This window comes from Pelodiscus sinensis, chromosome 7 (genome assembly GCF_052426305.1).
Source record: "Pelodiscus sinensis isolate ZL-2025 chromosome 7, ASM5242630v1, whole genome shotgun sequence".
NCBI classification, from domain to species: domain Eukaryota; kingdom Metazoa; phylum Chordata; order Testudines; family Trionychidae; genus Pelodiscus; species Pelodiscus sinensis.
This window is the reverse complement of record NC_143058.1, coordinates 68,837,045-68,864,448: the sequence shown is the minus strand read 5'-3', so window position 1 is coordinate 68,864,448 and position 27,404 is coordinate 68,837,045. Positions and strand designations below refer to the sequence as shown.

The window sequence follows — 27,404 nt, the reverse complement described above, 5'->3', positions numbered from 1 at the left end:
ATATAACTGCATATATACATATGAACAAACATTTATAAATGAATACAAAACAGTTTAAATAGAAATATATGGGTTTTAAGAGCTGTGTGTAACAACTCTGAAATTCCTTATCAGACTGTTTCCATCTTAATATTTTAAGCACACAAAACACACAATGAATGAGTTATAGCTGGAAATCCTAACTTTGATTTTTTTGCTTATCAATTTGTGTTAGAACCTTAGTGGTTATAAACATGTTGGGAATGGGAAGGAGAGCAGGGGCTTCTTATTAATTTAATTGCTTTAAGAAAAAACATTGTGTGGAAGTTTGTTCTTATTTTAAGATAAAAATTCTTCTACTTAGTAAATACTAATTGAATAAGAGCATTTAGTTTCTGTAATACAGAGCATAAGAATATAAGCGCCCATGTACTTGGCATGGCAAAACAGAGTTGTAAAATGCTTCTCAAGAATCCAAAAATAAACCCATATAAAACTTATCTAATGAAAAATGACTTTTCATTAACATTTGAGATGCAGTTGATTAGACCATAATGTAATATAATTTCGTTGCCAAATTATTGTTTTTATTAATCCAGTCACTTCATTTCTTAATGTGAAAGAACTAATGCAGTTAAAACATAGGTGTGTTTAAATGTTTTTCTAACAATTTTAGATCTTGATAAAATGTACTCGAGTGAAGACTTGACATGACAAATGTCAGCAAAGCAGAATGCTATAATTATGTTTTTATAAAGCCCCCAGAAAACGCAAATACTGACACTATTTTAAGTACAGCAGCAATTTTTGCATTTGAATACACCAATTTACCTTTTAATGGCTTTGTTCTAGCTTACTGTACTTGCACTCTTTTTTGGTTAATCTGTGCATGTTCTGAAAATTCTGCCTTATTGCTTAGTGTTAATATTGCACCTCTGAAATACTTGGGAGTACAATGTCAGATAATATTTGATCTGCCATGTATATTATATATAAATACATTTAAGAAACTTTTGTGTGTCCTCAATGTAAGTATTGAATATATCTGATAATTTTGGACACAGCACTACAGAGCAGATTCTATACCAACTATAGGTTGATCTTCTTTAGTATGGCACCCTTGGGGCCTAACTGGTGCCAAACCAGAGAATTTGAGGCTCACCGGTAGTCAATATTGTCTAGCTGCAATACCAACACTTCCACTACTTACTGGGCTCTTAGAAGACATTTCAGGTAAAAAAAAGAGCTAATAACAGCACAGAACACAGAGCCAGGACTAGTAGAAGTAAAACTTTATGGGACTGTAGGAAAATTGGCCACCTTATCGTAAGTGGATCTCTGGCTAACTGAAAATCATGCAAGACCCCCCAGATGTTGCCGGACCAAAGACAGCAGCCTAGAGAAGTTCAACTTGAAATGTAACATGAAGCTTGAAATTTACTCTAGTTGTAATGTGTCATAATAAAAAACAGACAAAAGAATGTGAATATTTACAAACCATTGCATCAGGATTCACAAATCTTAACAGAAGAGAGGTGTAACAGCATGAACAAATACCCAAGTAGAAGAGAAGCCAAAAATCTTGGGCATTTCTATGATCATGTGAATACATGTTTTCAAATTCACAAATATACACCTATTTAAATGTGTCAGACAATCAGAAGTAATTATACGATTAGCTATACTAGAGGAAAAGCAGAGACTTTTCTGATCACATAGTATGAGGATGGAATATGAAAACGTGTCTTCAAAACTTCTATGAATCTAACAGTTGTATAGTGGTACTTAACAGGATTATGGTACTATCAGCTATATTTCTCTTTAACCACAGTCCCATTTCTTTAATGATTCACAGCTTTCTACAAAGGTAATGTCAGAATACTTACAACACATGTAATACTGTGGGATAACAGTAATTTATGTGCTTAATTTCAAGAAGTGTATATGAAGCAGCTTACTTGCTCATCTTATCTTTCTGCAGGTCATTTAAGTTTAGCTGAGGATGTATATTCACTTCTATCCTGATCTTCATTTTTATACCTATGCCGATAATCCTTTGGAACTTTTGTTCCAAGGACTTTTGATGGCACCCATTACTGCAGTATCTAAATGTTTCCCATTTCAACTGGAAGAGAAGGCTGGACTTCATGGAGCATCCAACTCTTTTCCCTTCCCTGGCACAGGAGTGGCCAAGGAGTGCTGTGCACTGCTCCTGCCAAAGACACTGCCCCCATAGTACCTTCTGGCCTTGGTTCCTGACCAATGGAAGCTGTGGAGCCAGTGCTCAGGGTGTAGGCAGCATACAGAATTGTCATGGCCAGCCATAGCCCCAGGAGCTAGAAAAACATGCTGTCTGCTTCCTGAGAGCCACTTAGAACCAGGTAGAGAGCCTTTAAGGCCCACACCAGCTAGACTTTTAACACTCCAGTCAGTAGAACTGAACAGAGCCTCCAGGGTTTGTGTTCAACTGGGTGTTCCAAAAAAAAGAGGACACCTGGAAACCCTACACCGTGATCAGTTTCTCAATCAATTTCTTCTCCTCTGGCAATTCTTTCAACAGCCATCCTATCTTCCTTCCCCTTCCATAAAAGATCCATTCCTCCTTAAGTTCTAATGAGGTTTGTCCTGGATTCCACATGTTCTGTTTTTCCAAAGAAGTTTATCTGTCTTGTTAGGTTATAAATGGAGATCCAGTCACCGATGTAACTGAACACTCACATATTAGGAGTTTTACAGTCAGGGATATGTCAATTATTTGAACTGTTGCCCTCTGAGGCCAAGGTCACTTATACTAGATACATATGTATCTCTCCAACAATGAACCATTGGTAGTCTGCAGAAAACTGCTAGTTACACTGGTGCTGCATCTCTATGTTTCAAAATCTCTATTTCACAAAAGACAGCTAACTGGTAATAAGTACTTTCCTAATATTGCTTTGCCATATGAACAACTGTTGTAATTATCACTATGACGTTATATGATTACACATATAAAGCAAAGTGGCTGCCCAATCATAAGTGGTGGGAATATGGTCTAACAGCCCATTTATTAAGATCCAGTCAGCAGCAGGAAAGATTTAGAACCCCAAAACTAAAGCACTTTTATATGGTTTAAATCTCTCAAATAGTTATGTGGAATGTAAGTACAGTTAGAATAGAGCCCGAGTTAATACACCAAATTTTAAAGACACCAGCATAACTACTGGTATTCTACAGCTGGGCTGCTATGTAAGCTTTTAAAACATAATGCCGTTATGCTTAGTAAGAAAAACATATTAATGTTAACAGTACATAAGAAATATACTAAATTGCGAACCCCCAACTACATATCAGCTCTATATTCTTTTCCAAGACGTATACAATTCCAATTATAGTCAGAGTTGTGCGTGTGATCCCAAAGGCAGAATTTTTCCCTTAAAGCGTTACTTATGTCAGCAACAATTCTTGTCCAGTAAAAAATTCACCTTAACATATTTTCTTCAATCTGCATCTACCGTATTTTAGCAAATATAACCTGCGGGTTATATTAGTTTTTACAAACCCCGCACCTCCCTCACAGGCTATACTCATGCACGAGTTATAAAGGGTTTTTTGTTTTTTGTTTTTTTTACTGTAAAGACAACAATACTGACACTTCCTTGAGAAAAGCAGCATATTTTAATTTAATAATAGAGAAAGTTATGGTAAAATTTATTAAAAAAAATCCACTCCTAAACAGACTTTTCGTTCACTGAATACTTTCTGCCTGCAGCTCTGTTTCCATTGTCCTTTGGAAAAGCCACTACACACAATTTAAAATCGGCCACGTATGATTTGCACTTAGGCATTTCTAAAAGCTTTAAAAAGATTGAAAAGTGTAAAGGTTTAAAGTTTAAAAATTTAAAATAGAAGTTAAAACCAATGAAGGAACAAATGAATTGAAAAGCGGTGTTGTTCAAAGGTGTTATATACACCCCTTACTGCTTGGTGTTATCAACTGCAGCTCATAAACAGTTGAATACAGGTGCTCTGCATTACCTTCATCAGCTGCAGCTCATTAACAGGTGATTACAGGTGCTTTATCCATGGAATCTCTCCTGTGGGCTATACAGGTTGGGGTTTTTTAACTCAAATAGCAAAAACCATGAGGTATATTTGGGGGGGGGGCATATTCGCTGAAATACGGTACCCATACTAATGATAATCATGCACAAGAATTGAGGTAAATACCCAGCTTTTTCTCTTTACTGACACATTCAGTGCATTGTATTTGCTGTATTATTTAGAATAATTTAATAGTTTAGAAAATTAACACATGAAATCAAGGAGCCCTTACATGTGAAGGTAGTAACAGTTTCACCACAAAGATAAAAGCTGGTCAGAATTTTGAAATACACCAACAGTCTCTCCATACCTCCTGATATGCTGGCATATGAATCTCATGTAATTTTATCAAATATTTGATGCCATTTAAGACAACGTAAAAGACATTTAACTGCCAGATTTCAAAGTCCATGCATGGTCCTCAATAAATATTAGCAATTCCTATGGATCCTGATAGTGAATGCATGTAAACTGAGGGCAACATAAGGCTTTTATTTACCAGTGTGTTTAAGAAAAGTTTATACAGTAGACTTCCAATAATCCGGAATATATGGGACCTAGGTGGTGCCGGATTATCAAATATGCCGGACTATCAGGAGGTACTATAAACTGGTTATATATATATACACTGTATACATTATATACTGTATATAAAGTGTTCTTAACCTCTTTTATTGTACTGTATACTGTAATGTTTTAGGTTAAGTCTTTTTTACTCTTTTTGCTCAGTTCACCTGCTGCCGCTGTTACCTTGTGACTCATTTTTTGCCGAAGCTCACTCACTAGGCTCTTGCCGTTTTGATGCCGGACTATCAGGAGTGCCAGACTACTGGATGCCGGACTACTGGAGTTTTACTGTATATAGGTTATATCCAAATTTAAGTTTGTCAGTGGATTATCCAAATTTTTTTTTTTTTTAAAAACACAATTCATATGCAAGACAGCTAAATTGTAGACTATAAGTTATCTGCCAAAATATAAGCAGTTAATGTTTTGTACCTGTTGATCCCAAATATAATTTTCAAAGAAATTATTATTAATTATTGAAATGTTAAATAGCAGCTTAGTGGAAGCAGTACATGAAATGATTTAGATATTGTCACTGAAAAAAATGAAGTGATAATATGGTATGTGTCTCAGATGTGCAATTATTACAAGCAAACCTCTCAGTGTAATGCAATTTGGTCTATAAAAATATTACAGCATTTTTAAAACAAGTATCACGATTACATGCACTAAAAACTAAGATTTATTGTAGCCACATAAATATACCATTTATCAAGAACTCTATATTGGTGCATTCCAAATAGTTACATGCTGTTCTTTTGTCAGAACAGTGACCAATAAGGCACACTCTAGGAGGAGGAACATTTTAACAGCTTTTACAAATGTAGATGTTAAAACTAATTTTTGCCAACATGAATTTCAGTGCTCAGTGAAACCTTTAGAAAAACTAAATCATGAATACATTTACCTGTTATACTTAAGGCCATTTTCTTTCACCTATAGCTATTAAAGATAAACGTCTTTAAGCAAGAATTTTTACACCTTGTTTAATATAAATAGCAGAAAATCATGATACAAAATAAGGAGGAATCTTTCATAACTAGCATTTTGCAGGCAGAGGCTAAATGAGTTTCCAAATGTAATAAATCCAATGTAAAACAAATTAAGAAGTCATGCTTGGAAAAGTTACATACCTAGTGTTAAATTTTCTACATCAAAACTATGGTATGATTTACACTGGGGTTTTGTCTACACTACCACACTTAAAGCAGCACAGCTGAACCTCTAGAGCATCTACACGGGCAGCACTATAAGTCAATGGGAAAGAGCACTCCCTCTGATTTAATTATGCTAGTCCCAAAAAGCAGTGGCAGCTATGTTGGCAAGAGAAGATCTCCCACTGACAGTCATGTCTACAACAGCACTCAGGTGGCATAACTGAAGTCACTCAGGGCATGGCTTATTCATACTTCTAAGCAATATTATATTGTTTTAAAGTCTAATGTGGACAAGGTCTGAGTACATCAGCATACAATCCATCTCATCTACAACTTACACCTGCAAACCCACGCCAAGGGAAGAACCCCACCTTTCAAAGCAAACATGCATTTATGTAGGAACATGGCCCAACAGCAATATCTGATATATAATCTAATATTTACTTATGGAAACACGCATAGCTGTTAGTTTCCAACCACTTATTTGAGAAAGTGGACATTTTAGGTTCAAAGCAATACCAAATAATATAGATAGTAAAAAGTGATTTAAATACATAGGAGGATAATTGTAGGCACATTTAATATAAAAGCATGGAATTTAGTTGTGCAGCTCCTATAAAGGATATATAGATGGTAAAGCACTCTAATTTTACCATGAAAGGAAAAATAATCCTATTGTACTTCTCTACAAGACAGGAGAAAATCTAAGTTCAGGAGTAAACTCTCTCATTAGGCAAGAGAAAATTTAGCGAATTTCTGAGGATGTACTCTTGATATGTAAGAGTTTAACCATTTAAATCAGGGGTGGGGATCAGGTCTGAGGGCCAGATATAGCCCTGAGCTTGCCTGGATCCAGTCCCCGAGGCTCAGGGCCCTCTCAGCATTGGGGAGTCCACACTGGTGCTCCAGCCCCCCTGCCGCCACAGAGGGGCTGGAGCACATAAACTACTAGGCTGGGCCCCCATAGGTCTGGTGTAGAAGTGGAAATGTGTGGAGTGTCTTTCTCCTTCTCAGTCTGGGGCCACATCAGGGAGAGGCTGGGGGATGTTTTTACTTCTCACTCGTGTGCAGCCCCCGACTGATTTTTCTGTGGGTCAGTGGCCCCAACCCAAAAAGGGTTCCCCACCCTTGATATAAAAAGGTAACTGATAAGCATCAGTGTATTGATTTCTGTTACACGTCGGCTCCCAGCTCTGCTCCCGGAAGAGTCAGCTTCCACTCTGCACTATGAGCTGTGCAGTATAAAGCCAGGGAGCCAGTCTGCAGCACGTGTAGGATTTTTAAGTTAAAAAAGTAAATGTTTTTTACATCCCTAACTCTTAAGCCTCTGATGATGACTAAAAGACATTTCTCGTAACAAAACTGCACTAAACGATTTCAATCTTATCCATCTGTCTGCTTTGCCCAGCATACAAAAAAGCTAACTAGATGGGTAAAACAATAAAAATAAAATTATATACAGAAGATGTAGCAGTGTTTCAGTTGAATCTGGATCAGTTGAATCTGGATCAGATCATGATATCTTTCAGAAATCATCAATACAAATTTTAATGATACCCTTGTTTTGAAGTGCTTATTATGCAAATTAGACAAGATTTGCATGCTTCCAATTAGACTTATCTATACACATATATTAAATGTACAAGCACTACTGACTGCTAAGCTAATTTTCCACATTCTAATGGGATACTCAGAATAAAACAAAGTGTGACTGTTTTACCTTGATTAAAGAAGTGATCACAATTGCTCCAGCATTCACCATAGGATTGTGAGGCTTGTCTGTGAAATTAAAAAATTTCAATTAACATACATCCCAATGGCTGACGTTCAGACTTGTTTCAAACAAAATTAAAATCGGCCAATACATCCAAGTAAAAGTTAGACATGTTTTTGAAGCTATGGCTATTTTATTTTATTGTAATCATAAATTACAATACTGTTAACCAACATTATATACTTGAGCAACATATAGAGCTTTTTTTTTTTCCAGTTTACAAGAGCATTGCTGTAGAACCTTTAGCATACTTCTCTTCATGAAGGGAGACACATCACAACACTAGATGACTTGACAGCTGCGGTGTACCACAGCCAAAAATCTTGTGTGACATGCCTTTCCACTTTGCTAATAGGTGTATCAGTATCACTGCACTCTCTACATTCTGAATATGTCTTTTTCTTTTGTTACTGATCTAATACATACACTGCTCTGAAAACTGTGAAAAAGCTTATTCCCTAACTTGTTCTAAGTTACATTTACTGGATAACAAATCTATTATCCATACATTAGGAAACACGTGGCTAAACACCACATTAATTGATGTATGAACGCAGAATCTTTCAAGCAATTGTCAAACCCAGATTGTATATATACACACATAATAGATTTTATTAGTGAATCCCTGAGTTAGCTGTAAGAGAAGTAAAATTGGTAATAGGTAAATGCCATTGACTTGCTACTATTTATATACTAACTACACAGGGAAAGCTCGCAAATTTATTCTAGCTAGCACATTTAATGAGAGCAATTATGTAATACTGATACTGGTTTCAAGAGTGTATATTAATACCACAGACAGAACTAATGCCTATTTTTTAAACCAAGTGTCCTCAGACTAAGTGAACATAGCGTACTTAGGCTTCCGACTTGTATTAAACAAATACTAACATGTCTGACTTACTCCATGGGGTTCTGATAAAAAATTAGCACTAAACAAAACTAGCATAGCCCATACTAAATAGATTACAAATTGATCTAAAAATGTTTTTATGCAGTGATTCTCAACTCTGGAGTCTCGTGGGGGGTCATCAACCTATCTAGGTATTTGCCTAACAGTACAACTGTCTACATAAAAAGAACTGGCTACATGAGTACAAATTAAAATGTTATGCAGTGAATTGGTTCGAGAAGTTCAATCTGTATATAGAAATAAAACCCGATCTGGCCTCCTCCCATTACCTGTCACCTGCCACCCAATACTGGAACTCATACAGGGCATCAAATTATAAACCATAATTGATGGGGACCCTATTCTGAAAGAACTGTTTTCTGAACCCTCTCTTGTGGCCTCCAACTCCCATACCCCCGACTTAATCAGGAACAAGCTCCCTACAGACAACAAACACCAAATTCAACTGGCACCAGACCCTTCCAAAACAAAATCTGAAGACATACCTCTACTGCTGCAATGATGAATGCCCATCCACCCCCAACACACCTTTCAAGATCTATGGCTCCTACACACATGCAACACAACAAGTTATATTTGCTGAGTGCATATATACATCTCCCAACAGCTACTAATGAAACTTGACAATCAGTCTCAAATGCACTCTCACAGGAAAATGATGGAAAACAAAGAACAGTCTACCACCTGTGGGTGAACACTTTTTACAAAGTGATCACTCTATACCTGACCTTTCAGTCCTGACACACAAAAGAAACCTGCACACTTTCAAAAAAAGACAACCCTGGGAAGCTTAAATTCATAAGTCTGCTAGTCATAAGTCAAAAATCATGAACTAAATAGAGACAATGGATGTAGGGCTTACTGCAACAATCTGTGAATCATAGAAGACGAGGACTGGAAGAGACCTCGAAAGGTCATCGAGTCAAGTACCCTGCCTTCATGGCAGGACCCAGTACTGTCTAGACCATCCCTGATAGACATGTATCTAACCTATTCTTAAATAGCTCCACAGATGGGAATTCCACAACCTGCCTAGGCAATTTATTCCAGTGTTTAACCACTCTGACAGTTAGGAACTTTTTCCTAACGACCAACCTAAACCTCGCTTGCGTCAGTTTAAGCCCATTGCTTCTTGTTCTATCCTCAGAGGCCAGGAAGAACAATTTTTCTCCCTCCTCCTTGTGACACCCTTTTAGATACCTGAAAACTGCTATCATGTTTCCTCTCAACCTTCTCTTTTCCAAACTAAACAAGCCCAATTCTTTCAGTCTTCCTTCATAGGTCATGTTCTCTAGATCTTTAAACATTCTTGTTGCTCTTCTCTGGACCCTCCCCAATTTCTCCACATCTTTCTTGAAATGTGGTGCCCAGAACTGGACACAATACTCCAACTGAGGCCTAACCAGTGTAGAGTAGAGTAAAAGAATGACTTCTCGTGTCTTGCTCACAACATACCTGTTAATGCATCCTAGAATCATGTTTGCTTTTTTTGCAACAGCATCACACTGTTGACTCATTTTGCTTGTGGTCCACTATAACCCCGAGATCCCTTTCTACCATACTCCTTCCTAGACCGTCGCTTCCCATTCTGTATGTGTGAAACTGATTGTTCCTTCTTAAGTGGAGCACTTTGCATTTGTCCTTCTAAAATTTCATCCTGATTACCTCAGACCATTTCTCCAATTTGTCCAGATCATTTTGAATTATGACCCTGTCCTCCAAAGCAGTCGCAACCCCTCCCAGCTTGATATCATCTGCAAACTTAATAAGCGTACTCCCTATGCCGATATAAATAGCTGATGAAGATATTGAACAGAACTGGTCCCAAAACAGACCCCTACAGAACCCCACTTGTTACTCCTTTCCAGCAGGATTGTGAACCGTTAATAACTACTCTGAGAACAGTTAACCAGTCAGTTATGCACCCACCTTATAGTAGCCCCATCTAAGTTATATTTGCCTAGTTTATAAAGTCTAGGTATACCACATCCACCACTGCTCCCTTATCCACAAGAATTGTTATCCTATCAAAGAAAGCTATCAGATTGATTTGACCTGATTTGTTCTTTACAAATCCATGTTGGCTGTTCCCTATCACCTTATCTTCCAAGTGTTTGCAGAGGATTTCCTTAATTACTGGGTGGTGGTGCAGTGGGGCTAAGGCATTATCTTCCCTGGCACAGAAGTTAAACTGACTGGTCTGTAGTTTCCTGGGTTGTTCTTATTTCCCTTTTTATAGAGGGGCACTATATTTGCCCTTTTCCAGTCTTCTGGAATCTCTCCTGTCTTCCATGATTTCCAAAGATGATAGCTAGAGGCTCAGATACCTCCTCGAGTATTTTAGGGTGCATGTCATCAGGCCCTGGAGACTTGCAGACATCTAACTTTTCTAAGTGATTTTAACTTCTTTTTTGATTTTATCTTCTAAACGTACCCCCTTACTACTAGCATACACTATGTTAGGCATTCCTTCATCAGACTTCTTTGTTTCGGACTTCACCAAGAAGTCATTAAGTATCTCTGCCATTTCCAAGTTTCCTGTTACTGTTTCTCCCTCCTCACTGACCAGTGGGCTACCCTGTCCTTGGTCTTCCTCTTGCTTCTAATATATAGAATGTTTTCTTGTTTCCCTTTATACCTGTAGCTAGTTTTAGCTTGTTTTGTGCCTTTGCTTTTCTAATATTGCCCCTGTATTCCTGTATTGTTTGCCTATATTCATTCTTTGTAATTTGTCCTAGCTTCCATTTTTTATAGGACTCCTTTTTTATTTTTAGAGCATGCAAGATCTCCTGGTTAAGACAAGGCGGTCTTTTGCCATATTTTCTATCTCTCCTATGCATCAGAATAGGTTGCTTTTGGGCCCTTAATAAAATGTCCCTTTGAAAAACCTGTCAACTCTCTTCAGTTGTTTTTCCTCTCAGTCTTGCCTCCCATGGGACCTTATCTATCAGCTCTTTGAGGTTTCCTGAAATCCATTGTCTCTAATTTGTAATGCACGTGAGAGAGAAATGTGAGTGAAAAGGGAAAGGAACCAGATTTTCTGTTTGGTCTAGAGCGGTGGTCACCAATCAGTAGATTGGGATCTATTGGTAGATCTTGGAGCCTCTGACAGGTGATCATGATTTGTTTGGCCAACAGGCTATGAAGTGCTGGCTTTTCAGCTGCCCCTCTCCCTTACTACTGCACATGTCCTGCCCTTTGTCTTGGAGCTGCCTCCCCTCATTCCCAGGACCCTCCTGCTTGCTGAGTAGGGCAGGGGAGGGAGAAGAGGAGCCATGATGTCAAGGTACCCCCTTCTCCCACCCTGTATCCTATGTCCACAGAGCAAGGCAGGGGGCACAACAGGACTCAGAATGGAGTTTGCTGGCTGCTTTTGGAAGTGGTACAGGGCCAGGGCTGGGGCGAGTCTGCCTTAGCCCCACTGCACCACCACCCAGGAGCCACTTGAAATAAGCAGTGCCCAGTTATAGCCCACATCGTGAAACATTACCCCAGGTCATAAGCCCCCTCCTGCAATCCAAGCCCCTGCCCGAGTCCCGAGCACCCCTGCATCCAAACACACTCCCAGAGCCTGCATCTAGAGCCCCTGCCGCACCACAACTGCCAGCTCCAAGCTCGGCTCGGAGCCCCTCTCACACTCTAAATCCCTTAATCCAAGACCAGAGACTGCAATCCCAACCCACATCCCTTCCTGGTGAAAGTGAGAAAGAATGGAGGAGGGAGAGATGATGGCAAGAGCAGGGGCAGGGCCTCAGAGAAGGGACAAGGGTATTTGGATTTGAGGAAGATCTTGGATTGCACTTAAATTCAAAAAGTAATCTTGTGCTTAAAAAGGTTGGAGACCACTGGTCTAGAGCCTAGTGGGGAGGACCCTGGCGCCTGCAGTCGGGGGTCAGGCTCCCCACACTCATCTACAGTGATGGGGAGAAGTGGAGCAACACTGCTCTGCTCCCCTGGCTCCCAGCCACTTCATTCAAGGAAGGGGCAGGACCACCCCCAGCACTCACCAGTGGGAAGTGGAGCAATGCTGTTGAGACGGGGGAGCAGAGCAAGGCAGTGCTACGCCAGGTGGAGAGAGATCAGAGGAAGAGGCAGGGCAAAGGCAAAGCAGGAGCGATGGGGGACACTGTCCTGACCTTCCCCTGGGCTAGGGTATGTGCAGGGAGGAATCACATGGCCATTGTCCCCCCAATCCTGTGGCCTTCCTAACCAATCACTTCTGATTTATAACAGTCCTTTTGTCACATGACTACAAAGGTGTTAATATCCTTGAATTGTACCTTAGAATACGTGCTATCTACTTTTGCTAACCAATCTGTTCTACTTTGCATTTAGCTGTGATGCTCAGAATACATTTTCCAGACCTGAAAAAGAGCTCTGTGTGGCTCAAACACTCGTCTCTCACCAACAGAAATTGGTCAAATAAAAGATGTTACCTTACCCACCTTGCTTTTCAAAATTATTACTATTCTTCTATGTAGTTTAAGGAGCAGATTAACAAAAAATAATTGCCAAATGCCGATAAACCATGTCAATAAATATATGCCATACAGGCAAATATTAAATGTGATAAATTAAACGTAGCCAAAGTTAACTGAGATGAAAGAAAAAACTTACCCAATCTACCAAGGCCCTTTCAGTCCCCTCCTACATTATTAATGTAGTCTTAAGTACCTACGGGTACATTTATACCCCAAAAAGCACCAAATATGTCCTCAGATCTACCAAAGGCACAGTACTCCAAAGAAGAAACCCTGATATCCCTTCCCCACTAGCTAGTTTGCAGTCTTTGTGCCCAGCATTCAGATTTGTCCCCTCGATCATTATAGCCTTCAATACACTACTCAGGGTGTAGCGGCCAAATTTAAATGTGACAAATATTAATGCTGATACAGGCTGCATCAGCATATTAGAAGCATGTTTCTTTCTCTCAATTCAGAATAGATTCTCTTTCCCTCTAATATGGTTGTGCAGATCAAATATCTCCATTCCATACAGAAAATAAGTAGTCCACAGGAAGAGTCATTTGTTTATTGGAGGAATGTGTATTCACAACAGGGCCTCAGTAAGAGCCACACTGTACAACAATGGCATTCGTATTCCCTTTGTTTATCACCGTTGCATTGCTGGAGTAACTGAGCTAGCCTCCACCCATACAGTTATTCCCTATCCAACTCAGACCTTTCCCCTAGTAAACTACCTTTTCTCTGCCAGTTTTCCTAGCTGCTTTTCCTCTGTTGACTTTATGCCCTTTTTGTAGTGACCCCCTAGCTATTTGGCTTGCAAACTCAGTACAAAAAGAAAAGGTCAACCTCTGCGCGCGCACACACACACACACTAACTATATATATTTTAAAATATCATGGTTCAGGTCAAATGTGTCACACTTCCCAAAACATATAAGGCATGCTAACCCTTTGGGACAGGTGCACATGGAAAGATATGGAAAGAAGAGTAGAAGTAGCCCCTACACAAGGGCTATTCATATAGACCCTCCTTTCACTCAGGACGCAAGAGGACCCATATAAGCATTCTGTGCTCTATTCTCAACATCAAGCAGGCCTTTATTTTCAATCTTGCAAAGAAGCTTTCCATAAAGTGCACAACATGTATTTAACCAAGCACAAATTAACTGACAGATTAGAATATATTGACTTGTATATTGACTTATGTGCAAGTACATAGAAGCAGAGAATTAAGAAACCCAAGCACTAGTCTCAACTCATTAAATGATTTATACAGGTTGGACCATCCTGGTCTGCATCCTTGGGACCGGTCTGGTCCCAAATGAGGGAAATATGCCCAATCGGGGAGGTCCCCTACCACTGGCCTCCCAAGGACACCACTCTAGCCCTGCTGCTACAGGGGTAAGGCTTGGTCTTAGCTCTGGCTTGCTTTTGCCAGCTAGCTTGGGCTCTCCAGGGACAGAGCTACCCAGCCACCGCTGAATGCTAGGATGAGGCTCCCCAGGACAGGGCTTACCCAGTCCCAATGATGGGGATCTCAGCCTGCTGGACTCTCAACAAGCTCGCATTCCCGGGCACCGGGGCTCTCTGGACCAGCAACATCCATGATTCTGCTGGACCATGGATGCTGTTGTACCAAGGAGTCCCAGATTTAGAAGGTTCAACCTGCAGTATCTTTGAAAAACCTCACTCATCCTCCTCACTCATTCTGTGCAACAATTTGTTCATTTGTAAACTAGGTATGATACATATCTTTGTAAAGCAATTTAAGATACTTTTTTGGAAGAAGCTCTGTTAGTGTAGAGAATTATTAGCCTAATACACACAAATCTTTTTGAAGAAGCCAATTGTGCAATCAGGAAGCACAAATAAGCTACTTGCCACCATCTGAAGAAGAAATGGGGGGTGGGGGGGAAGAGAACATTCCACAGAAATGGCGGGGGGGGGAAGGGTACATTTCACAGACTTTACATTTAAGGAGTTTTTTGGCTTTTTATTGTCAGAGTATTACTTACAATGTCTTTTCTAAGTGTTATGAATAGGATTTTTTGAAGAATGGATTAACATAAATACCATATTAACAAGTTGTGATATGACAAAAAAATATATAGAACTAATCTACTGAAATCCAAGTAAGGCAGTATCATTTGATTCAGATCTGAGATTGCTCGTTCCCTTGCCCAATGTTTTATGAAGTTTGGCTTATGAATATAAATATGCATAACTCAAAGATGCTTTAAACAAAATGCCTCTTGTAACGAAGGCATTTTAATATTAGAATCTGCTGGATTTATATATCCTATGTTGGTGTATTATCATTCTTGTATGAAAAGTTAGAAATATGAAGTATAGTTTTAAATTTGCTAATGAGAACCATTATTGGTATCCAGCAGTCTTTACAACCAGGTAATCAACGTAAGGACTTGTAAACAGCCTTGTTTGTCCTGTAAGTCCAACGGTGATTAGACTAGTAAGACATGTGACCATAGCACCAGATATTGGGATTCCATTTTTGACCCATGTAGTTTTTCATGGAAGGGAGAACGTACAACAAAAGACTAGGAAAAGACTATTTAAGCCAGGGGAAGTTATCAGCCCTTCGTCTTTGGCTAATCTGGAAATCCCTGGAAGAATACAAAGGCATGGGGATTCAGGTAGGAGTAAAAGATCATTTTTGATCTGAAGATTATGCTTAGAACCAAGTACAGCTATGAATTTTCTTTTCATTTTTAACTTAGTCACTTTGATCTGTCTGTTTTCACTTGCAACCACTTAAATCCTACTGTTTGTACTTAGAAAACAGAAGTGTTTTTATTATCAGGCCCAGTGTAATTGTTACCTGGGGGAGAATTAGGGGGATGACCAGCTTGCATCTCTTTCTTTCATTGATAAAGAGGGCAAATGTCCTCATGAGCTTTCTTAGTATATAACTTTTACTCAGAGAAAGATGGATTTGAGAATTTTGATCTCCTTTGAGGGTTGGTTTTCTGAGTGTCGTACCCCAGAACTGCATTCTCCCAGAGCTGAATTATTTCAGTGTCTGCTTTGCGCTTCATGGGGGTAGTAACTCCAGCTTCATGCCTTGTCTGGTGGAGAGCAGAGAATCTGGCCTGGCAGGACAGGGTAGTCGGTAGCCCCACAGAGCAAGACAGGCAGGGATCAGTGGCATAATTAGTACACCGGGGAACAAACTCAAGGGACTTCTGTGATGACACCCTGTCACAAGTTCCACATGGGAAATTGTTAAATTGAAGAAGATGAAGATTAATAGGAAAAATAAATAAGAAACTGGTTAAAGGGGAGATAGACTACACTGGATCATAACGAAAGGCGAACCATCAGGTTGGAGGGAAGTTACTAGCACAATTTCTCAAAAATCAGTTTTGGGACCAGTCTTACTTTACATTTTTTGTGTGACACCTTGGCACCAAAAAAAATGGGAGTGTGAACAAAATCTGCAAATGACACAAAGTTCAGAGATATTGCCAATACAGAAGAGGACCCAAAGATCACACAAGATGATATGGATGACTTTGTAAATTAGAATAATAGAAATGGGATGAAATTTTAATAGTACAGAAATTTCAACAGCATGCACTTAGGGGCTAATACAATAAAACATGTATTATCCAGCACGCCCAGGGATTAGGGCATGCCGGTAACCTAAAAATTTTGGTTATCTGGGGGAGGGAAGGCCACGAGAGCATGCAGGCCATATCCTGGCCCCTGCTCGGGGGGCAACAAGCTGCAGGGGGGGCAACAAGCTGCAGGGGGGGCAGGATGCGAACTGGTGAGGGGCATGGAAGCCAGGGGGCGGGAGGCAGAGATGGCAGGGGTGGCCTGTCAGGAGGAGGGGGCGGGACCTGCAGGGGGGCTGGCCTACCAGGAGCCATGGGGGTAGCAGAGATGCTTCCTGGTTGCTTCCGGCTGCCATTCACCCCCCCCCCCCCAGTTACGTGCTGCACGTTCATCTGAGGAACAGCCCGGCTCTTAAAGGGCCAGTTACCCTTTTTTGGCTTTTCCTGGCGTCAGAAATTTGCTGGTTTCTACAGTTTTCCGGATGCTTAAGTTTCAGATAGTGCAGGTTTTACTGTAACAAGATTTTTTTTCTATGAGCTTGGCGTACATGAGTTGGAAGTGACAAGAGGAGAAAGACCCAGGTGTACTGGTTGATCACAGGGTAACTATGAACTGCCAATGTGATATGGTCATAAAAAAAGGCTAATGCAATCCTAGGATGCATCTGGGGCATATTTCCAGTAGAGAGAGGGAAATGTTAGCAACATTAGCAAGGCACTGGTGAGACCTCCTCTGTAATATTGTGTATAATTTTGGTCTTCTGTGTTTAAGAAAGAGGACCAGATGCAGAAAAGAACTAGTAGAATGATCCTTGGAATGGAAAACATACTTTATGGAAGGAGAGTCAGAGTCTGACTGGTATAGCCCACCAAGCAAAGGCTGAGGGAAGTATGGTTGCTCTTTATAAATATATCAGTGGGAGAAATACCAGGGAAAAAGAAAAGTTATTTAAGTTAATTGCTCATGTGAACACAAAAACCAATGAATATAAGTTGGACATCAACAAATTTAGCCTTGAAATTAGACAAAAGTTTCTAGCGATCAAAGGAGTCGAGTTCTGAAAAAATCCTCCAAGAGGAGCATTGGAGACAAAAGTATCTAACCATCTACAAGACTAAGCTGGATACATTTACGGACGGAATGATATGACGAGTCTGTCTACAATGACATATAGCTGATCCGCAATTTCTAGCAACAAAATACTTTACATGGCCAGTAATGGGTACTAGATGGGAGAGAGCTCTGCATTACTACAGAGAATTCTTTCCCAGCTGTATAACTGGTGGGTATTGCTCACATACTCAGGGTCCAATTGATCATCATATTTGTGATCAGGAATGTCAGATTGGCTGAAATGCTGGGTGAGAGGAAAAAGGGTTTTTCGCCTTCCTCTGCACTATGTGACCAAAGTCACTTGCTGATTTAAATTAGAGTAAATGGTTCATACTCTGGAACTTGAAGTCTTTAAATCAGGATTTGAGGACATCAGTAGCTTATGGATCTATTACAGGAGTGGGTGGGTGAGGTGCAGTGGCCTGCACTACACAGGATGACCAGATGATCACGAATGTGCCATATGACCTTAAAATCTATTAATCTAATGCAAAGCATAAAATTAGAACCTATTTCATGTACAGACCTGCTATAAAGATTAATGAAAGATGTCAAAGTATCCAGTACAATTCAACGATTAGCTAAGGACATCCCCTTACCATTCTCTTATACAGTTAAGATACAATAACGTATATGCAAGTCACATGCAAAAGTTCGCAAAGAATTAGTCATCTTTATATTGACAAAGGGCATGTAGAATTAAAGACTGAATTTTGCTGGGAGTCTTGCCTCAATAGGTCCATTTCCTACATATCCATATGCTTAGTGACAAGTGCAACAAAACTGCTGAGTCATTTAATAAACCCTTGAAGCAGATCAGGAATTTTAAAATTTTAAGAGCTAACTTCATTCTTTGTTTAAAAAATGAAGCACACACACAAACTACATAAATGTTTCCAAAACTACAGTGGTCCAAGACACAGTCTGCTCTGGATTGGTTCCTATGACTTAGGAGAACACTTGTGGGATATTTTTAAGTCTGCAGCATTCTAGAATGAGAGTTATATATTTCTGGAGAACAGCTATTGCCAGGTTTTCCAAAAGAGGTATACCCAAGCTTGTAGCCCTTGAAGTTTCTAAGACACCCTTCTATTTAATGATATTTTTGAGCTTAGAAAAATTAGTTCATGTCATTTTTAGCTTATTTTTAAAACAAAATTGTTTGGAATGTTGATATGGAAGGGTACAGCTTGCTCAGGAAGGATAGACAGGGAAAAAGGGAGGAGGTGTTGCCGTATATATTAAAAATGTACACACTTAGACTGAGGTGGAGATGGACGTAGGAGACGGAAATGTTGAGAGTCTCTGGGTTAGACTAAAAAGGGTAAAAAACAAGGGTGATTTCATGCTAGGAGTCTACTACAGGCCATCTACCCAAGTGGAAGAGGTGAATGAGGCTTTATTTTTTTAAACTACTAACAAAATCATCCAAAGCCCAAGATTTGGTGGTGATGGGGGGACTTTAACTATCTAGATATATGTTGGGAAAAATAACACAGCAGGGTACAGACTATCCAATAAGTTCTTGGACTGCATTGGTCACACTTTTTATTTCAGAATGTTGAAAAAGCTACCGGGAGGAAGCTGTTCTAGATTTGATTTTAACAAATAGGGAGGAACTGGTTGAGAATTTGAAAGGCGAAGCCAGCTTAGGTGAAAGTGATCATGAAATCATACAGTTCACAATTCTAAGGAAGAGTAGAAGGGAGAACAGCAAAATAGAGACAATGGATTTCAGGAAGGCAGATTTTGGTAAGCTCAGAGAGCTGAGTAAGGTCCCATGGGAGGCAAGACTGAGGGGAAAAACAACTGAGGAGATTTGGCAGTTTTTCAAAGGGACGTTGTTAAGGGCCCAAAAGCAACCTATTCTGATGCATAGAAAATATGGCAAAAGACCGCCTTGTCTTAACCAGGAGATCTTGCATGGTCTAAAAATAAAAAAGGAGTACTATAAAAAATGGAAACTAGGACAAACTACAAAGGATGAATATAGGCAAACAACACAGGAATGCAGGAGCAAGATTAGAAAGGCAAAGGCACAAAATGAGGAATAAAGGGAAACAAGAAGATTTTTTTATAAATAAATTAGAAGCAAAAGGAAGATTAAGGACAGGGTAGCCCCACTGTTCAGTGAGAAGTCAGAAACAGGAACAGAAAACTTGGAAATGGCAGAGATGCTTAATGACTTCTTTGTTTCGGTCTTCACTGAGAAGTCTGATGAAGGAATGCCTAGCATAGTGAATATTAGTGGGAAATGATATGTTTAGAAGATAAAATAAAAAAAGAACAAGTTAAAAATCACTCAGAAAAGTTAGATGCCTGCAAGTCACCAGGGCCTGATGAAATGCACCCTAGAATACTCGAGGAGCTGATAGAGGAGGTATCTGAGCCTCTAGCTATTATCTTTGGAAAGTTATGGGAGACAGGAGAGATTCCAGAAGACTGGAAAAGGGCAAATATAGTGCCCCTCTATAAAAAGGGAAATAAGAACAACCCAGGAAACTACAGACCAGTCAGTTTAACTTTTGTGCCAGGGAAGATAATGGAGCACGTAATTAAGGAAATCATCTGCAAACACTTGGAAGGTGATAAGGTGATAGGGAACAGCCAACATGGATTTGTAAAGAACAAATCATGTCAAAACAATCTGATAGCTTTCTTTGATAGGATAATGAGTCTTGTGGATAAGAGAGAAGTGGTAGATGTGGTATACCTAGACTTTAGTAAGGTGTTTGATATGGTCTCGCATGATATTCTTATCAATAAACTAAGCAAATATAGCTTAGATGGGGCTACTATAAGGTGGGTGCATAACTGGCTGGATAACCGTACTCAGAGAGTAGTTATTAATGGTTCTCAATCCTGCTGGAAAGGTATAACAAGTGGGGTTCTGCAAGGGTCTGTTTTGGGACCGACTCTCTTCAATATGTTCATCAACTATTTAGATACTGGCATTGAAAGTACGCTTATTAAGTTTGCAGATACCACCAAGCTGGGAGAGGTTACAACTGCTTTGGAGGATAAGACCATAATTCAAAATGATCTGGACAAATTGGAGAAATGGTCTGAGGTAAACAGGATGAAGTTTAATAAAGACAAATGCAAAGTGCTTCACTTAGGAAGGAACAATCAGTTTCACACATACAGAATAGGAAGCGACGGTCTAGGAAGGAGTATGGCAGAAAGGGACCTAGAGGTTATAGTGGACCACAAGCTGAATATGAGTCAGCAGTGTGATGCTCTTGCAAAAAAAGCAAACATGATTCTAGGATGCATTAACAGGTGTGTTGTGAGCAAGACATGAGAAGTCATTCTTCTACTCTACTCTACACTGGTTAGGCCTCAGTTGGAGTATTGTGTCCAGTTCTGGGCACCACATTTCAAGAAAGATGTGGAGAAATTGGAGAGAGTCCAGAGAAGAGCAACAAGAATGATTAAAGGTCTAGAGGAACATGACCTATGAAGGGAGGCTGAAAGAATTCGATTTGTTTAATTTAGAAAAGAGAAGACTGATGGGAGGACATAAATAGACAGCTGTTTTCAGATATCTAAAAGGATGTCATAAGGAGGAGGGAGAAAAATTGTTCATCTTGATCTCTTAGGATAAAACAAGAAGCAATGGGCTTAAACTGAAGCAAGGGAGGTTTAGGTTGGACGTTAGGAAAAAGTTCTTAACTGTCAGGGTGGTTAAACACTGGAATAAATTGCCCAGGGAGGTTGTAGAATCTCCATCTGTGGAGAAACTTAAGAGTAGGTTAGATAAATTGCTATCAGGGATGGTCTAAACAGTACTGGGTCCTGCCATGAGGGGCGGGGACTGGACTAGATGACCTCTTGAGGTCCCTTCCAGTCCTAGTATTCTATTATTCTAATTTTACTTGCAATTCTGTTAGTTTCCAGTACGGCCTATTAATATTAGCATTGTAGACAGTTAAATACAAAATACTTAAGTCCCGAAGGATACAACGTATAACTTCTGCTTACAAACCTACTCATCTTAAATGAGCATGTGTCAATAACAACCACCACCACCAACAACAAAATTCAAATGATCCAGGTGCTCAGCTCTCCCAAAGAATACATACAGATTAATTTATAGCTAAACATTATGTACAAAAAAATTCCCTCTTTCTATGTAACTATACTGTCTGCTTAGCTCCTGATTTTCAGCTTCTATTCTATGGATTTCCATTTTAAGTGAGATAGGCAGACTTCTGTAATTTACTGTTATATTGCCTCTGTCCTTAGCTTTGTATCAACCAGCTGAAAAATAACACTGTAATATGCATGCCACACATTTTCAGTTAATTTGAAACAATGCAGTACAGTATTTTAAACAAACCAAATTCTCTTATTCTATGATAATTATTTAGCTCTTCTTTGTTTACACTATCTATAAAAAAGAACTGACTAGTAATTTATTCTCTTATTTAACTAGTTTTTTGTTTTAAACCTGTATTAAAATGGGAAATAACTTTTATGCCTTTCCTCATTATATTAGTAAGAACTATGCTAAATTGACAGATACCGTTAAAAGCTGACTGATTTTCAGTAATATACCTACTTTTTACACTGGGATTTTTTTTAAAAGGCAGAAACCGCTGCTGCTTCTTTATGCTTGTTTAGCACCTCAGCATTTGTGGACAGTAACAACAAAAATTGTGCATGATGGAACAAAATGCTAATTTCCACATTCTGGTAATAGAAAATCATGTTCATATTATAGTATGACAAATGCAAGAATTTATTTATATTCCTCAACACAAAGACAATGTTCTAAAAGGGTTACATCTGACATGATCAAATTCTATTAATTAAATATTAATTGGAGTCCCATGGCAACAGAAATGTTTGATCTCTTACAGAACAAGCTCCACTAGAAATATCTGTTTCAGAGACAAAAAGCCAGTGTTTCCTCCAAGATTAAGTGAGTCATCCTTTTAACATTTTAGGACTTTGTTTTTCAAAACAGTGCTTTTATGCTCATGGCTTGCTACAATAAACAGCAAAAACAGTCTATATAAAATCTTGCACAGAATCATTTTAGAAAAAAGTCCTTGTGAAACAAACATTTGCTTTGAATTGGGAGCAGAGCACTTTCAGTGTTAGATAATCATGGGGAGACAGTCCCATCTTCCACTTCTATTATCTGGAATCCAGCCAGCATTTGTATCTAGCACTAGCACCAAATTCTCTCTGAGAAGGAAAAGGATGACTGACAATTATATTTCCTTCAATGTAACATCTGATTCTATGATCAAGAAACCATTTTGCAAAGGGCCAGACTAGCTACCAACCTCCATTTTCTCAAATAAAAAAAAAGTTAAATTCCATAATATTGAATAAAAACATACATTATGAATTATTACAAAAATATAACTAGTAGTTGCAAAAATGAATATAGGCCATTAAAAACCCAATTAAGTATATTATGCTGAGTCTGGAAGCGAGACAAAACTAATAACTACTGTAAGCAAAGGGTGAAACTATTCCATGGGCAAAATATTTTGGGGGCACTGAACCTAATAAATCAGCATTGTCAGAGGATACCAATCTGATATACTGATTTAAAAAAATGAACAAAAACATGGTATCTTCCATTATGATATTCTGATTTCAAACAGGAAGTTGAAAATGTTCATTATTAAACATATAATTCTTACCATCTTCATTCAGGAACAGTTTGTTGAATCTTAATCCGCTAGGCTCTTTACCAACGTATCTGTGCACATACTCTGTGCCTAGATCATTAACAGCAACAGCATATTTCAAAGGCTTTACACAGGACTGAAGACAAAAGGGGACTTTGGTATCTCCAACAGAATGCCTAACAAAGAAACAGATACAATTTAATATTTTCCTTTTTTGACTACTATGTCAAGATTTACTGCACTAAATCTTCAGATTATTATTGAATGTTTTTGTACTACCAATATTGTTAAATTGTTTTAAAAACAGAAATCTGTACTCAATTCAATATGTTTTATTTTTCAATGTGTGTAAAGGCAACAGTGAAGTCAAACTCTAGTAATCACCATATAAATAAGAAAACAGAAATAGTGAGCTGGTGATGGCTACATCTATACTACGGCAGGAATTGATGCTGTGAGATCAGTCCACTAACAATCGATTTAGTGTATCTAAGCAAGAATGGCCAAATCAATTGCAGATCACTCTGCAACTGATTCCTGTACTTCACGCCCAACGAAAAGAGTAAAGTAAGTCAACAGGAGAATTTCTCCCATTGATACCTCTCCTCTCCACAGTTTAGACCCTGTGGTAACAAGACCTAAGGCACATCAACTCTAGCTACGCTATTCTGCTTTTAATGGTAGTGTAGACATGGGCTACGTCTACAGAGAGGTGTCCGTATCAGAGCTAAAACTAACACAGGTATTTCTGATTCCTAGTCCTGTGCTCAAGTCACTAAGCTACCATCCGCAACCAAAATTGATACCCCTTTTTAAGTCTGGATCATTAAAGTATTACAACTTGGATTTGAGTTTCCAGACACCTGGATTTACAATATCCTCCGGAGTGAGAAAATGAAAGACAAAATTTGATAAAAATTGATTGTTTAGTATGCTTTAACAACAAATTCAGACTGTTTCTAAAACCAAGGCTGGATTAGCACAAGTAGTCTTGTCTAAATTTGTCTAAAATGTTGGTCTCCAACCCTATCAAATCTTTGTCCATCAGCTGAGTTTTAAGAGTACATTTTTGTGATATGGTTGCAAAAAAAGATATTCTTTTAAGAGGTCTTTAATGGTGCTCACAGAGCCTCTTTGATGGCCTTGAAAATATATTTGATGGCCTTTCATTAATATATTTTATAATATTCCTAATAAAGCAAAATCCTAACCAAAGTAATCTGAAGAACAGGAATGTATTTTGAGTATGAATTTTAAAACTGATCTACAAACAGCAAATAATATATAATTCAAGTATCAGTTAAGGAAGCTTCTGAACTGGAACACTGGAAAATCACTTTTACACAAAAATTGCATAGTATTTTCATTCTAATCCTTTCCACTTTGACTGAACTGATCCTGAAATTCTGTAGCCATAGAAAATGTTACAGCTGTCTCGGTGTACCTCAAGAGACACTTGGCTGGGTGGGAACTTAAGACATGAAATTATTTTTTATTATTTGCTGCAATTAACTCATAACACATTTTGGCTCCATTGGCAATATGTATTCATGAAAAAAGTTAAAGCTTTAGAGTTTATATTTCAGATGCTGCACGATAAACACCTAATAGATATTTTGATTTGTTGTAATGTACATATTCACTTAAGCTAATAATAAGTGCACAACTGAAAGAGAAAACTGTTTATACTGCAGTGCTGTGTTCCTATTCAATAAGCACAGGTGAGGTGGCAAACTGAATTTCTCTTGGTCTGGAGTTTAATGCTTTTAACACTCTAACTTCAAGAAAATAACTGTACTTAGATGGCTCAAGTGCTTTCCAGCTTTACATAAATATGAAGGAAAAAAGGAAAGTATTTTTAAAATTATTAAATACTTATGTTGATACTAAAATGGCCTCAAGTCAATACTCTTTGCAAGCTGGCATGAGACATACCTCTACTGATGCTACAGTCAATTACCCCATTCCTTTGGGACATTCAAGCATCCCTGAACGCTAGTGTTGAACCACTTTGTTATGGGAGAAAAGGGCAGTCCAAATCACTAGGGATCATCCAGGCAACAGTTACATCCAGACCCATGTAAGATCAAGAGACATTTTCATTTCATAAATGGGAAACACAGGCCTTGTTAATTTATGTCAGTCCCTGAGTATTTCTTTCCTTTTAAGGACAGATATGTTCTTGTAGAAGGGGTTTCAACAGTTATGAAGCCAGGGTACACTTAAAAAGAGCCTCTAATGTTTTTCAGATTAATGCTGGCCAAGTGGTGTCAACACCCACACTAATATCTTCCTATAAAGGTCAACTGTGAAAATTCCCCATCTATATAGTCTTCTTCACAGTAAGCTCTCTGAGCATTAGGACAATTCCCAACTTCAGATCTAAATAAGAGCTGATCAAAAGATTTCAACAAACAAATAAAACAGAGCAAGAGTTTTGATTTTCTCTTTGTTTTCTAGACAGATCTACCATGTATAAAGTAAGCCATAAGAAAATAGTAATCTGATTACTAAGGATGAGAGGGGAAGACAATTGCTTTTGAAGCAATTTTCAGTAGGTTACTAACTTAAGTTTAGCAACATATTACATGTATGAAAACTGTCATGCTAACACTCACAGGAAGGCAAGTTCTTTTGTCAGAATAAATATACTCTAATTTCAGAGGTGGAGGGGGTTTCTCAAAAGAAATCTACTATCAAAGACTGGCTGTAAAGAGGACTTACTTGGAAGGCAATTGTCGCTGTGTAGCTATCAACAACTTCAGTCATCAATTGCAACTGAAAAATCACTTAGCTATTAAGTTCACTCAGATGATCACTACTGAATGCTACCATCAGGGATGCTGTAGTGCCAAATATCAAAAGACAATATCTGGTAGCTCCTTCTCCAAATAAAATAAAGTGGACTCTACTGTATGGGAAATACCAATAACACTTAATTGAAACATAAAACATCAGCAACAGGAGCAGATCCCTCTAGCTGTGAAATTATACCAATAGTGAAAATCTTTACCACAGTAAAAAAATATATACCTTTGTCCATCCACTGTGCAAAGTGACACTCCCCACAAATCAGGGCTGAACTTGGCCAATTGTGGAATATAGTCAGCAACCTACCAAAAATATGAAATGAAATCGTACAGTTAGTTATAATTAAAATGTTTATTTTCACTATTAAGCAATATATTGTAACAGGCATAAATACTTATGTATATTATGCTGTGGAATACAGCATATTCTATTTCTCCGAATAGCTTAGATGACAGAGATTTCATTCAGGTAACAGAGTTTAGATGAAAAAATGTCATCCTGTTTATCAATCCCCCAAGCACTCTCCTTTACAGTCAGAAATAGAACAGACTTTACTTATCATAACACATATAATAAAGCAACAGACTTTTACATCCAGAGTATGGTTGATTTCCAAAAATCATTAGAAGCTTGGAAATGCTTCAGAAGTTGAAAGCATATCAAATTATGAGACCATACTATATTTAATACAGTTTAGAATAAGTTAACAAGTATAAAAAAATTACTAGGTTGCAAGAACTCAAAAAAAATCTCTATTGAATTCTTATCTCCTTGTACTCCTAAAGCAGTTGTCTTAAAATATATGAAATATAAAGCAACATCTCCACTTTCAAACAAACTGTGGCTCTCTTTTGAGCTGGGCAGGTATGAAGGGAGAACACACACCAAAAAATCCCATCCTTACAAAGATATTACCTGTCCTCCAGATTGTTTTTTAGCACTTTCATACAGCTCATCAATGTGTGAAGTAAATGACATAAAGTCTGGAATGACAAACTTCCGCCTAAAGGCCTGAGTAAGCAACACAATGTTGCTTTGTACACACCTGCAAAATAAAAGAAAATTGTCATGTTAAGTAAATATTCTGCCTTTTCTTTCATCTCAGAGGACTATAAAAGGTACAATCCAGTCCAGGGTTACGACTAATCCACTGAAGTAAACAGCAGAACGTGCTTTAAGCGAGGGCTGGATGACTGAGCCCTTAATTATTCTTATAGGCAGGGCTCAACAAACAATACAATCTACTAGCCCATGGCGAGTAGATTTCAGCCGCACGCCCTGTTCATTCGCAGCGTATGCATGCACATTGCG

The 27,404-nt window shown here is 38.6% G+C and overlaps 1 protein-coding gene across 2 annotated transcripts in view; it reads right to left on the bottom strand.

Annotated features, from left to right (window-relative positions):
- The window catches only part of GLS (glutaminase), a 120,935-nt gene that overhangs the window by 67,866 nt on the left and 25,665 nt on the right, over positions 1 to 27,404 (bottom strand). For both annotated transcript variants that reach the window (XM_075934201.2, XM_075934202.2), the window contains exons 4-7: positions 27,009 to 27,138; positions 26,316 to 26,395; positions 23,295 to 23,458; positions 7,507 to 7,565 (exon numbers count right to left, since the gene is read on the bottom strand). In XM_075934201.2, the coding sequence (XP_075790316.1) occupies positions 7,507 to 7,565; positions 23,295 to 23,458; positions 26,316 to 26,395; positions 27,009 to 27,138 (433 nt within the window). The remainder of the gene's footprint in view (positions 1 to 7,506; positions 7,566 to 23,294; positions 23,459 to 26,315; positions 26,396 to 27,008; positions 27,139 to 27,404) is intronic.